This window comes from Ostrea edulis, chromosome 8 (assembly GCF_947568905.1).
Source record: "Ostrea edulis chromosome 8, xbOstEdul1.1, whole genome shotgun sequence".
NCBI classification, from domain to species: Eukaryota; Metazoa; Mollusca; class Bivalvia; order Ostreida; family Ostreidae; genus Ostrea; species Ostrea edulis.
This window is the reverse complement of record NC_079171.1, coordinates 945539-961371: the sequence shown is the minus strand read 5'-3', so window position 1 is coordinate 961371 and position 15833 is coordinate 945539. Positions and strand designations below refer to the sequence as shown.

Here is a 15833-nt window from a genome sequence, read left to right as displayed (position 1 = left end):
ACCCACGTCACATGTGTTTGATTCCGACGCTGTGTAAAACTTAAACCATTTTACATAGGTATTGACAAACACTTTACATAGGTATTAACAAACATTTTACTTAGGTAATGACGTACATTTTACATAGGTAATGGTGGTAATGACAAACATCTTAGATAGGTAAAGACGGTATATTCATCGACCGCCTGGTATCTGATGTCAAGTCAAAGATCTTTCAGATTTGAGCTTTGAAATGTAGGTTCTCTATCGTAGTAAGAGTTGACACGATTATACCCGTCATGTATAGGTTCAAGTTTCAAAATTTGCCTTAATCAATATAACGTCACATTTAACAATATAATTTCATATTGACATCTATTCATGTTTTGTCAGTAAGTCATCCCCATGAACAGCTGCACGTGTCGTTTGTGCAGGATACTGCAGTGGAATATCCTGACCACTGTTACTACAACAGTCAGTGGTACTATCCAGGACAGAATCTGATCAGCAGGGAGGGTAATGTTTGTACCTGTATGAACCGTGACAAGATCGTCTGTTCACAAGGAAACAACAACAATCATGTCAACAACAGCAACAACAACAACAACAACAACCAGGTCAATAACAACAATCACGTCAACAACAACAACCAGGTCAACAACAACAATCATGTCAACAACAACAACCAGGTCAAAAACGTTGCCCAGGGTATGTTCTTCTTTAAATGACATACACTTATCATCAATATTTTTATATCATCGGAGATTTTCGACATAGCTCGGAATCTGTGCATTTACTAGGGAATCATAGAGAACAATGTATCGATGTTTCACTCACTGAATAAAAGTGCCAAGTTTTTGATTCTCTATTTCCATGTTGTTCCCTCACCCAGGCTCCGCACATTACGTTATTTGTTTGATGACACGTACCACCACATCACGTTTTTAGATTCATTGATGTGTAGAATCTCGTTCATCTTTAATTTTCTTCTCTCTAATTAACTGTAATAAATGACATGGTAATAATATTTCTTGAGGTTACTGGATTGTCTAACAATGTATATACCACTTTACGTCTTTGTATATATCACTACACATCTTTGTTTGTATCACTACACATCTTTGTATATCACCACACATCTTTGTGTATCACTACACATCTTTGTATATCACCACACATCTTTGTATATCACCACAAATCTTTGTGTATCACTACACATCTTTGTATGTATCAATCATACCGGTATCATTAATATCGTTATTACTTTTATTACAGAAATGTCCAATCCGATCCAGTCAAATTTTCGTATGGGGCCAGACACATGGCAATCACCGCAATCATGGACAACATCAGCACCGCAGTGGGAGACCCCGGTACTTCATTGGGAAACTCCGGTACCTCAATGGGAAACTCCAGAACCTCAGTGGAACAATATCCTCCCTCAAATGGAGGCTACACCCCAACAGGCACAGATCTACATTCAATATGTTAACAATAAGCAGATTATGAGCGGATCACAGAAAGTTCCAGGAATACATACCAGAATGTGGAGGAGATACTTGGTACTCAGAGCCCAGCCTTCTTTCAAGCGAGTCCAGTAAAAGAGGCTCAAGCTAATAGCGTTATAAACGGTCAATCATATTTTCAGAATCCTTATGGATCAGCCAGTTTGCAGCAATCTCTGTATGAAAAGGGTTTCCCCAGGTCGGACAAATCTGGTTCTGTGCAACCCAATGAGCACAAATCGGATGTGAACGGAGAATCGTGGATGTATCAACCTATGAACGGAAATATAAAATTTGGGTTACCCAGTGAGAATGGAGGAAATGTATTCCAGGGTCCGCTCACCACCGATATTACTGTGATCTCAGGCGGCGGGGACCTGCAATCGAGTGGAGTCGGCGTGAGTAAGGACTACCAAACCTGGGAAAGAACCACCACTCCCTTACCGTGGTACCTCAACACAGGAGTTAGTAAAAATATTGTGGAGCATATAGACATTGGTTTACTAGAAGGTCAAAATCAAGATAATCACATACAACATAATCATAATTCAGGATTTCCCGAGGAGCAAATTCAGAGACTCCAGGAATCAGGACAATCCGAAGCTTATTCCAGTTTTGGATTTGAAGTCAATCAACAACAAAGTATACACGAGACAGGATCCAATCAGGGTCACTTAGAAACCAGGCAGACTGGGTCTAACAATGCTTTTTCTAACATTCAGCAGCAACAAGATAAGGTGAATAGTCTAACTCATGCTAAATCACCAAACCAACAGAATCGTCAAGAGGCCCAACAAGAAATAATGCCTTTAAAAACGTTGGTGCAAGACCAATCTTTCAACCAAGACCAATCTTTCAACCAAGGTCAGACTTTCAACCAAGGTCAGACTTTCAACCAAGGTCAGGCTTTCAACCACAACAATGTTCGTAAAGAAGGCCAGCCTCCCAGACGCGGGCAGGATCTCAATCAAGGCCAACCAATAAGTGGGAGGGAATCAAATAACTTTCAGTTCCAGAATTATTCACCAGGGGGAAACGCTGGACTTGGTCAAAACGCACAGACAAACTTCAATTCAATGCAGCAGGATTCCAGAGCTGCATTCGGTGATTTTGGAACAAACACAGAAGGACAAATGCAATCGAGACCTCGAAATACTCAGCAGTTATCCCTTACTCCCGGACACAATCAAGCTGTCCAAGTAAGGGACAACATTCCTAATAACAATAAACCATATACAAGCAATGCCGAAAGTCAGATCAGAGGTGAAAACGACCGTCTGCAACAAAAGCAAGATTTTCAACATAATTTGAATGCAAATGTAAAGTTTACGAGTAAACCTTTTTATCCACAGATGTCACAGAGTCAACCAGTTCAAAAACAACAGAGTTTGGAGTCCAAATATGATCGATATAGGGAGACCAACCCTGCAAATGATAATGCAAAACATTTTAGTCAAATGAGAAGGGTTGCAAATCCCCAGACTGGAAACCCGTGGCAGAATTCAGACAAGGTGAACCAAGTGATTGAAAAATCTGAGAAAGGGATATTTGCACGTAATTCCAAAATCAGTGCACATAAAATGTTAAACGACAACAGCAGAAAAACATTCACTTTTAACAATGGACGACCGCAAACCAATATCAACAAAGCGATTAGTTTTGAAGCTATGCGCAATGAGAATGACTTAAGAATATTTAATCGTCAACAATCGAGGGCTACCCCATTTTCTTTAAAAACCTTTGAGTCTAGTAATCCGGCTCGAATGGATCATACGGTTTCCGTTCCTCAAAAAGACCCCTCTCAGTTAGATTTCTCCGTGAAACACTCTAGTAAGAATGAGTACACGAAGACAAAACCAGGTGTTCAGGGGAAACAGTTGATGAAAGAAATCATCATAGAAACTACAGTCCCCCCAGCAACTACAACGAAAAGTTTCATACAGTTTTTGAAAGAAGTTTTGGAACAGAGGGAGTTAGTCAAGAGTAAAATGGAAGTATCTCCGATAGAGGACCATACCGAAATGGGAAAAAGTAAAGCAACAACACTCTCAACGTCGCCAAGCACAGAATCACCAACAACGCACAAGAAACCGACAAAAGCACCATCAACGACTACCTCCACGTCAGCAATACCACTGACAGTGACATCAGCAATACCATCTACCACATCTTCTGCTACTACTTCATTTTCTACAGCTATTTACACAACAATAATAACCGATTCCATTGCAACAACAAAACGCAGAGATACAAACAAATCGACCATAAAGCTGGATTTAGATCAAACTCCTCGCACACTTCGATCTCTTTTAGCCGGAATAGAGAAACATACCACAGTTAAGATAAAAATCCTGCCTTCCCCTGATGGATCCCAACGGGGTGAGACAACAATTATATATGCTACTCCTAAATCTAAGATCAATCCAACTACCTCGCCAGCAACTACGACATTTAAGTACGTTGACTCTCAGAGTGGGTTCACAACTGACCTGGTGGAAAATCCTCCGCCTTCAACAGAAACAAAACCACCGCGCATAAAAATCATGACCGAGGGTACGACACCTCCGATCTTTACCACTACCATGGTTAACACGACCGTCAGTTCTGCCTCGATAACACCGAACTTTGAACATGCGGGTGAGAGAAGTAGAGGGACGACTAATTCCCACTTCTCTCACTTTCAGTTCACGGACACCGTCACCCAAAGAATGGATGTGGTGGACCAAACAAAGGATATACTCCTGGATAGTGGTCCTACCACAGCAAGGGCTGTACCAGCGAGTACTGAACAATGGTATCAAGAAACACCAGTTGTATACTCCAGAACATCCCATGTTGATGGTAAAGCTACTGACCCGAATCAGGTGCAAATTTCTAGACAACGTGCTACAAATCTTAGCAATCAAGACACTACTGATTTTGAGGTTACATGGTCAAAGGTCAAGGATCAAACTAGACATAGGGATCTACCATCCACTCAATATCTTGAGAACCATTTTCTTGACAGACATCAAACTTGTTACACTGGTATATCTTTAGGAGTAGATGACCCATATTGATTTTGAGGTCACATGGTCAAAGGTCAAGGGTCAAACTGGACAAATGAATATTCTGTCCACTCCATATTGGGAGAACCCTCTGCTTGCCATACATCAAACTTGGTTCACTGGTAAATCTTCTGGAGATTCAGAAGATGATCCCTGTTGATTTTGATGTCATATATTCAAATGTCAGGGGTCAAACTGGACATCAGAATATACTGTTTGCCCAGTATCTTGAGAACCAATTGCTTGACAGACATCAAACTTGGTACACTAGTACATCTTCAGGAGAAGATTACCCTTATTGATTTTGAGGTAACATGGTCAAAGGTCAAGGGTTAAACTGGACACAGTAATATATTGTCTCCTATAGATTAAGAATTATTTGCTTGATTGACACCAAACTTGGTATACTGGTACAGCATAAGGAGTAGATGACCCCTGTTGATTTTAGCCAGAAAAGCTGAAATTTACAAGAAAGCTTCATAACATAGTGCAGATGCCAGGTTGTTGAAATCATGGCCCCTGGGGGTTGGATGGGGCCACAATATGGGATCAAAGTTGTACATACAAATATATAGGGGAAATCTTTTTCTCAATAACTGCTGGGTCGGGAAAGTGGAAATTTACATGAAAGCTTCCTAACATAGTGCAGATTGAAGTTTGTAAAAATCATGGCCCCCGGGGGTAGGATGTGGCCACAAGGGGGATCAAAGTTTTACACAAAAAAATATAGGGAGAATCTTTAAGAATCCACTTCTAAAAAAACATGTGGACCAAGAAAATGGAAATTTACATGAAAGCTTAAAGCTTCCTAACATAATGCAAATTGAAGTTTGTAAAAATCATGGCCCCTGAGGATAGGATGGAACCACAACAGGGGATCAAAGTTTTACATACAAATATATAGGGGAAATCTTCTACTGGGTCAGGAAAGTTGAACTTTACTTGACAGTTTCCTGACATAGTGCAGATTCCCGATTTGTTAAAATCTTGCCCCCTGGGGGTAAGATAAGGCATCAATAGGGAATGAATTTTTAGATACATGTATATAGGGAAAATCATAAAAAATCTTCTGAAAAATCATTGGGCCAGAAAAGTTGACATTCACATGAATGCTTCTTAATATAGTCCAGGGTCATAGGGGTTAAGTAAAATTTATGAAAATACCACATATTGACCCCTATGCAAAACCCTTTTCAACAACTGCACATTTGCAAGGTAAACTAAATGTATAATCATGTAGAATAGGAAGGCCTCTAATGAAATTGTGAATTTGATTATCCCTGGAGTAGAAGTTCTGACTCCATGATGTTCCTAAACTTGATGTATATATAGCGTATATGTGTAAAACATCTAGAAAACATATTTACTGCTATTGATATTATACTGAAATGAAATAAATAGGTACTCCTTATCTTTTTTATCAACAAAATTGTTTGGCAACCAACTCCTGGGTTTTCGCTCTAGGACAAGCCCTAATAAGTCATATTGTAATAATTTTATATTTTATATTATGTAAAGTATTTCATCAGCATAGGCACTTTTGGGGGTCATTCAAGTTTGAAGACCACCTCTTTTACATTGTTGGTGAATATTAGAATTGAGCATGGATTTTTTCTAGATTTCGTAGCCCTGAGGCCTTGTCAGTTGTGATACTTTTAAGTAATACTAAGGTGACTGATAAAGCATCTTGTCTTTGACAATACTGTTTATCATTCTTTTTATGCCCCCCGGAATCAAAGATTTGGGGATATACTGAGCGACAACGATTTTGTGGCATGTCTGTCTGTCTGTCTGTCTGTCAGTCTGGCATAAAACTTTAACCTTGGTCATATCTTTTTCACCATCAGAAGTAGAGCTTTCATATTTAGTATGTTGGTATATATGCATTCCTTGTGGAAATACCTTTCCATTGGTACCAAAAACTCTTATTTAAGTCATATCTTTCGAATTGTTAGATGTGCTGCTCTCATATTTAGCATGTGGATTTCCTGTGAGAAGACCTCTTCTTTGATTTCAGATTTTTTTTACCTTGTGACCTTAAAACTGACCATTGACCTAGTTTTTAGAAATTAGAAGAAAAAAACTTTAAATTTAGTCATATCTTTTATAAACTGCACAAGAGGTTCAGTTTGATATTGTATTCCTTTCAGCCAACATTTACATTGGTTCCAAAATCTTAGACCTGGTGACCTTAACAATGACCTTTGGCCTACTTTTAGAAAATATTAAATGTTTAATATCTATTAAATGGTTAGAGGAACTGGTTTAATATTTAGTATGTGCATTTCTTGCAAGAAGATCTTTCCATTGGAACCAAACATGCTGACTTTGTGACCTTGAAATTTACCTTTACATAAAATGTGAACTAGATGAAAGTTACCTCACATTCTCAGTATTGCTACAAAAGTTCCAGCTACACTGTCTTACAGTTGTAGTTTGTTGTAATCTGAGGATATCAGTGTTTCACAAACACATCTTGTTTATTCACTTTTAAATCTCATTAAATTGTCACTGTTTATACCAGATGTAATACGACACAACCCTCAGCAAAAAAACACTGTTCCCTCATTAATTAACACAAACCTCAGCACAAAACACATTGTTACCTCATTAATTAACACAAGCCTCAGCACAAAAACACATTGTTACCTCATTAATTAACACAAACCTCACCACAAAAACACATTGTTAACTCATTAATTAAAACACACCTCTACAAAAACACATTGTTACCTCATTAACACAAACCTTAGCACAAAAACACATTGTTACCTCATTAATTAACACAAACCTCAGCACAAAAACCCATTGTTACATCATTAATTAACACAAACCTCAGCACAAAAACACATCGTTACCTCATTAATTAACACAAACCTAAGCACAAAAACACATTGTTACCTCATTAATTAACACAAACCTCAGTACAGAAACACATTGTTACCTCATTGATTAACACAAACCTCACCACAAAAACACATTGTTACCTCATTAATTAACACACACCTCAGCACAAAAACACATTGTTACCTCATTAATTAACACAAAGCCCAGCACAAAAACACATTGTTACCTCATTAATTAACACAAAGCCCAGCACAAAAACACATTGTTACTTCATTAATTAACACAAACCTCAGCACAAAAACACAGTGTTACTTCATTAATTAACACAAACCTCAGCACAAAAACACAGTGTTACTTCATTAATTAACACAAACCTAACTACAAAAACACATTGTTACCTCATTAATTAACACAAACCTCAGCATAAAACCCATTGTTACCTCAATAATTAACACACACCTCAGCACAAAAACACATTATTACCTCATTAATTAACACACACCTCATTACAAAAACACATTGTTACCTCATTAATTAACACAAACTTCAGCATAAAAACATATTGTTACCTCATTAATTAACACAAACCTCAGCACAAAAACACATTGTTACCTCATTAATTAACACAAACCTCAGCACAAAAACACATTGTTACCTCATTAATTAACACAAACCTCAGCACAAAAACACAGTGTTACCTCATTAATGAACACAAACCCCAGCACAAAAACCCATTGTTACCACATTAATTAACACAAACCTCAGCACAAAAACACATTGTTACCTCATTAATTAACACAAACCTCTGCACAAAAACACAGTGTTACCTCATTAATGAACACAAACCCCAGCACAAAAACCCATTGTTACCACATTAATTAACACAAACCTCAGCACAAAAACACATTGTTACCTCATTAATTAACACAAACCTCAGCACAAAAACCCATTGTTACCTCATTAATTAACACAAACCCCAGCACAAAAACCCATTGTTACCACATTAATTAACACAAACCTCAGCATAAAAACCCATTGTTACCTCATTAATTAACACAAACCCCAGCAAAAAAGCACATTGTTACCTCATTAATTAACACAAACCTCAGCACAAAAGCACATTGTTACCTCATTAATTAACACAAACCTCAGCACAAAAACACATTGTTTCGTCATTAATTAACACAAACCTCAGCACAAAAACACATTGTTTTGTCATTAATTAACACAAACTTAGCACAAAAACACATTGTTACCTCGTTAACACAAACCTCAGTACAAAGACACATTGTTACCTCATTAATTAACACAAACCTAGCACAAAAACACATTGTTACCCCATTAACACAAACCCCAGCACAAAAACCCATTGTTACCACATTAATTAACACAAACCTCAGCACAAAAACACATTGTTACCTCATTAATTAACACAAACCTCAGCATAAAAGCACATTGTTACCTCATTAATTAACACAAACCTCAGCACAGAAACACATTGTTACCTCATTAATTAACACAAACCTCAGCACAAAAACACAGTGTTACTTCATTAATTAACACAAACCTCAGCACAAAAACACAGTGTTACTTCATTAATTAACACAAACCTAACTACAAAAACACATTGTTACCTCATTAATTAACACAAACCTCAGCATAAAACACATTGTTACCTCATTAATTAACACAAACCTCAGCACAAAAACACATTGTTAACTCATTAATTAAAACACACCTCAGTACAAAAACACATTGTTACCTCATTAACACAAACCTCAGCACAAAAACACATTGTTACCTCATTAATTAACACAAACCTCAGCACAAAAACCCATTGTTACATCATTAATTAACACAAACCTCAGCACAAAAACACATCGTTACCTCATTAATTAACACAAACCTAATCACAAAAACACATTGTTACCTCATTAATTAACACAAACCTCAGTACAGAAACACATTGTTACCTCATTGATTAACACAAACCTCAGCACAAAAACACATTGTTACCTCATTAATTAACACACACCTCAGCACAAAAACACATTGTTACCTCATTAATTAACACAAAGCCCAGCACAAAAACACATTGTTACCTCATTAATTAACACAAAGCCCAGCACAAAAACACATTGTTACTTCATTAATTAACACAAACCTCAGCACAAAAACACAGTGTTACTTCATTAATTAACACAAACCTCAGCACAAAAACACAGTGTTACTTCATTAATTAACACAAACCTAACTACAAAAACACAGTGTTACCTCATTAATTAACACAAACCTCAGCATAAAACACATTGTTACCTCATTAATTAACACAAACCTCATTACAAAAACACATTGTTACCTCATTAATTAACACACACCTCATTACAAAAACACATTGTTACCTCATTAATTAACACAAACTTCAGCACAAAAACATATTGTTACCTCATTAATTAACACAAACCTCAGCACAAAAACACATTGTTACCTCATTAATTAACACAAACCTCAGCACAAAAAAACATTGTTACCTCATTAATTAACACAAACCTCAGCACAAAAACACAGTGTTACCTCATTAATGAACACAAACCCCAGCACAAAAACCCATTGTTACCACATTAATTAACACAAACCTCAGCACAAAAACACATTGTTACCTCATTAATTAACACAAACCTCAGCACAAAAACCCATTGTTACCTCATTAATTAACACAAACCCCAGCACAAAAACCCATTGTTACCACATTAATTAACACAAACCTCAGCACAAAAACACATTGTTACCTCATTAATTAACACAAACCCCAGCAAAAAAGCACATTGTTACCTCATTAATTAACACAAACCTCAGCACAAAAACACATTGTTTCCTCATTAATTAACACAAACCTCAGCACAAAAACAAATTGTTACCTCATTAATTAACACAAACCTCAGCACAAAAACGCATTGTTACCTCATTAATTAACACAAACCTCAGCACAAAAACACATTGTTTCGTCATTAATTAACACAAACCTCAGCACAAAAACACATTGTTTTGTCATTAATTAACACAAACTTAGCACAAAAACACATTGTTACCTCGTTAACACAAACCTCAGTACAAAAACACATTGTTACCTCATTAATTAACACAAACCTAGCATAAAAACACATTGTTACCTCATTAACACAAACCCCAGCACAAAAACCCATTGTTACCACATTAATTAACACAAACCTCAGCACAAAAACACATTGTTACCTCATTAATTAACACAAACCTCAGCACAAAAACACAGTGTTACTTCATTAATTAACACAAACCTCAGCACAAAAACACAGTGTTACTTCATTAATTAACACAAACCTAACTACAAAAACACATTGTTACCTCATTAATTAACACAAACCTCAGCATAAAACACATTGTTACCTCATTAATTAACACAAACCTCAGCACAAAAACACATTGTTACCTCATTAATTAACACAAACGTCAGCACAAAAACACATTGTTACCTCATTAATTAACACACACCTCAGTACAAAGACACATTGTTACCTCATTAATTATCACACACCTCAGCACAAAAACACAGTGTTACCTCACGAATTATCACAAACCTCAGCACAAAAACACAGTGTTACGTCATTAATTATCACACACCTCAGCACAAAAACAGTGTTACCTCATTAATGAACACAAACCCCAGCACAAAAACAGTGTTACCTCATTAATGAACACAAACCCCAGCACAAAAACCCATTGTTACCACATTAATTAACACAAACCTCAGCACAAAAACACATTGTTACCTCATTAATTAACACAAACCTCAGCACAAAAACCCATTGTTACCTCATTAATTAACACAAACCCCAGCACAAAAACCCATTGTTACCACATTAATTAACACAAACCTCAGCACAAAAACACATTGTTACCTCATTAATTAACACAAACCTCAGCACAAAAACATATTGTTACCTCATTAATTAACACAAACCTCAGCACAAAAACACATTGTTTCGTCATTAATTAACACAAACCTCAGCACAAAAACACATTGTTTTGTCATTAATTAACACAAACTTAGCACAAAAACACATTGTTACCTCATTAATTAACACAAACCTCAGCACAAAAACACATTGTTTTGTCATTAATTAACACAAACCTAGCACAAAAACACATTGTTACCTCATTAATTAACACAAACGTCAGCACAAAAACACATTGTTACCTCATTAATTAACACAAACCTCAGCACAAAAACACATTGTTACCTCATTAATTAACACAAACCTCAGCACAAAAACACATTGTTTCGTCATTAATTAACACAAACCTCAGCACAAAAACACATTGTTACCTCATTAATTAACACAAACCTCAGCACAAAAACACATTGTTACCTCGTTAACACAAACCTCAGCACAAAAACACATTGTTACCTCATTAATTAACACAAACCTCAGCACAAAAACACATTGTTACCTCATTAATTAACACAAACCAGCACAGAAACACATTGTTACCTCATTAGTTAACACAAACTTCAGCACAAAAACACATTGTTACCTCATTAACACAAACCTCAGCACAAAAACACATTGTTACCTCATTAATTAACACAGTCTTTATTAAATGAGTTGTGGTGTAAGATAGATTTATTACTTTTATATAACTGTTTATCTGACCACATTTAGGGACACTTCCGTACTTTCATCATGTGACTCTCTGTCATTACGATGCTGACAGATGTAATGAGTTACTGTAATAGAGCTAAGTAAATGAAATCAAGTGTATTATATAAGAGCAGTGTTTAGTTTGTTTTGTGATTAATTGTTGGAGTGAGGTACAGGATTGACGTTTTTAGGTCCTATCCTAAAGACCTGTGACTCTCATTTCTGAATGTTGAGCGTTAGAAGTAATCACTACATATCCTAAAGACCCGTGACTCTCACTTCTGAATGTTGAGCGTTTGAAGGAGAAATAACTACCTGTGTGTCTGTCTTAGGTTTCATGTAGCTATATCACGAGCGGGACTCAAACTCACAACCTTCTGGTTATGAACACTCTACCACTGAGAAACTGCCACTGGTTATCCGTAGATAGAAGTGAATACCTTGTGCTGAGAAAACATAAACTCACTATACAATTATACTGTAGATGTATTTAATTTCGTTGGGGGGGATCGTTGTTTTTGTAGTGAATACAAATTGTGTGGATTCATTTGGGGGGGGGGGGAGGGGGGGTTGTGATCTCTTAGAAATGACATATTATACAAGGGGGGAGTGGATGCTGACAAAGTGCTAGTGTGACACACAGTTTGGTTTCGTCTAAGTGGCATATCAGACGCTCAGTCTGCGTGAGCGGTTATCTGAAATCTTTAGATCTACACTGTACTGGTGGAACATTGAATGTTTGTGTTTCCACCTGTGTGTTTCTGTAACGAGTTTAAAAAATGCAGGTACATCGTACACTGGTGATTATTACAGTACTTACGAAATATGTTACAGACCCTGAAACGTGCTACTACACCAGTTGCACGGTACGGTTCGGTACGCTTTTTGAACGGTACGGTTCGTTTTCTGAACGATACGGTTCGTTTCTTGAACGGTACGGTTCGCTTCTTGCACGGTACGGTTTGCTAAAAATAGCTGCACGCTTTGTGAATGGTTTGCACGTTTTATTAATGAGGTGGGCGTGGCCTGAACACTTTGACTTCGTATAAATTGTACGTTTCGATAGTTTGTTTTCACTCGATCGGTCTTATTCGGCTCTTTGATTATCGGCTGCAGGATTTGTGGTTGTGTTAGAATGTGCACATGGGGAAATGAGACGTTATTTTTTATTGCTTTGATGGAATAATTCCATATTGATAATGTACATAAAAGTTATGAATAAAAGTTTTTAGAATTTGCTTAAGTCTAAGTCTTAATGGTTGTTATTACGTTTCAATTTGTTTTTCATTTCTCATCAGACATTTATTACATGTAATTTACGATTTTATAAAAAGTTGTTACATGAACTGCTCCCCGACATGGGCGTGCGTAAGTGTAAAAACAAAGCGTATTAAGTTTCCGGATATAAATTACAGTGCCTAAATTGGAAAAGTTTTTAAGAAGAAGTGAATTTTGTTTTGAATACACTAAAGTCGCAAATGACACAATGATTATTTTCTGCACTTCACGTAGACAACCATTCGTCTCATAGCGAATTAGAAATCTTCTAACACTTTGCCGCGTAGTTTTGAAATCGTACTTTGTTTTAAGCATCTCGGTGATTTTCACAGTTGATAACCCAGCTTCGTGATGTTTGAGGATAATGCTTCGAATAGCCAGCGATAGTCTACGACCTCCTTTCCCATCGGGCGCCATTGTGAAAATAATATACTGTGGCTGAAAAAGTGGGTCACGTGACATAAATTGCACGCTTTCTGCACGGTAGAGTACGCTTTCGGGCTTTTGGGGGCGGGGTTTGCATAATATTATCCTGTACGCTTTCTGCACGGTACGGTACGCTTTTTGAACGATACGGTTCGTTTCTTGAACGGGACGGTACGTTTCTTGAACGGTACGGTTCGTTTTTTGCACGGTACGGTACGTTTCTTGAACGGTACGGTTCGTTTCTTGCACGGAATGGTTCGGTTCGTTTTTAAGGTGTAGTAGCACGTTTCAGGGTCTGTACTATAAATAGACTGCGAATAACAGACGGATATTTCAGTCATTATAATAAACATTTCCTTTAGTTAAGAATTCATGTTGGATTTAATTTGTGTTGTTTGTTTTTTCCTAAACTCAAAAATAGCTAACTTTAATCTGACTCGAAATTAGATATGTTTATAATATATCTGTAATGCTGATTTTAGTGGAATGAAATACTTTTGTGTATAAGACCAGTATTTATTTACAATGTTTGATATACTTCAGGTGGGGAACATAAAAGATGAGACAAACAATATGGCCCATGTTTCTCTCGTCTTTCAAATCACACATTGCATATCATTTAAATTAACTCGGTATGGTACACGTCTAGAGAATTCTATAATGTACAACTGGTTCAATCTATTACATACGCTAGACAAAATGCTTATTTGTTTATTGATTGTTAAGTTTTCTTTTGATGTAGGGTTTTCTATTAAAACTTCAGATAATCCAGATATGAGTGGATCATGGAAGCTTCATATTAACAGATTCAGGAAAAATGAGGAACTGAAGTCTGGGGACATGGCTGGATCAGGGACCAGTGAAGATAATTGTGTAGAAGACAATGACGATGATCAGAAATCAGAGGGGTCTGACGAGGACACTCCTGAATCTGACGAGGACACTCCTGAATCCTGTTGTCAGTGGTGTCTCAAAATTTTCAATTGTCAAGATTAAATTGAAATGAACCAATGCAGCCATAGGTTACAATACATAATGTTCCAAACCTCATTCTGTCGTAACACTTGACATAAACTTTTCATTTCTGAGGAGTGTATGGAAAGTGAGTAAACTGATTCTGATGGTGAGGATGCTCCTGAAACAAACTCGAGGATGAGCAAAAACAATGAAATAGGTGAAAACAGCGATGATTAGGATTTAGAGGAGACCCGCGAGAGTGAGGATGAATAAGCAGATCTGGTTCATTACATTGAGATAATACAGATCTGTCGCCAAGGAAACAAACGACCTTTTCCATTAAGTTCATTTGTTCTCTTAGAATTTCTGTCATTTTGAAGCTGAAATTGTCAGACACTAAAATTACAATCATACATCCCCAAAGTAATTTTCTTCTAGAGTATTACAGTTTTATATTGATTATATCTTAAATTGTGTATACATTTAGAGATCTGGTCTATATAGCTGTTATTGGCATTGCCTTGTTCAAAGAATGTTACACCAGAATATAATATTTCCACTTAAAAATCAGTTATTTGAATTTATTTTGTCAATGTTGGCAGAAAATTGATGCATCACTGTTACAGGACCAGGGCACCTATTCACAAAATATCTTACGACTAAGATCAAAATTTACAAACACTGTAATTTCCTTATTTTTCATTCCTTGTAGACTTTCTTAATTAATAGGTAAAGTACATCCATGGTTTATAATAGTTGAATACATACTTATGACCTTGTGATCAGTATTTCATTATCAGACAGAATTCTTTTTTTCATCTTATGCCTATTTACTGTTGGTAGAGACTTGATGTGTCTCTGTTACAGGACCAGGAGTATATTATCGTAAGGAGACTTTAACGAATACTTTAACTGTTAGATGTGGTTGTTAATTTGTAAAGACATCTTAACCGGAAAGTACCATAAATGCAGAATACTTTTCCGTTAAGAATACTTTATGATAATGACCTTAAAATCGTTCAGTTAAAGATATCATTTTACGCTCTTTACATAGTTATACAATATATCAACAATGATAGGATTTGGGGTAAAGAAATCGAATGTTTTCCCTCAAT

The 15833-nt window shown here is 36.5% G+C and overlaps 1 protein-coding gene across 1 annotated transcript; it reads left to right on the top strand.

Annotated features, from left to right (window-relative positions):
- The first annotated feature begins 380 nt into the window (after window positions 1–380).
- On the top strand, window positions 381–14757 carry LOC130049357 (uncharacterized). Its single transcript, XM_056146809.1, has 3 exons — window positions 381–687; window positions 1255–4367; window positions 14504–14757. The coding sequence occupies exons 2-3, from the start codon at window positions 1748–1750 to the stop codon at window positions 14755–14757; spliced, it is 2874 nt and encodes a 957-aa protein (XP_056002784.1). The 5' UTR covers window positions 381–687; window positions 1255–1747.
- The last annotated feature ends 1076 nt before the right edge of the window (window positions 14758–15833 follow it).

What these genes read in the sequence shown, in the direction of transcription:
- LOC130049357 (XM_056146809.1), top strand. Translation starts at nt 1,748, where the DNA reads ATGTATCAACCTATGAACGGAAATATAAAATTTGGGTTACCCAGTGAG. An exon ending in GGTGCAAATTTCTAGACAAC is followed by an intron (nt 4,368 to 14,503) that starts GTGCTACAAATC and finishes CTTTTGATGTAG; the next exon opens with GGTTTTCTATTAAAACTTCA.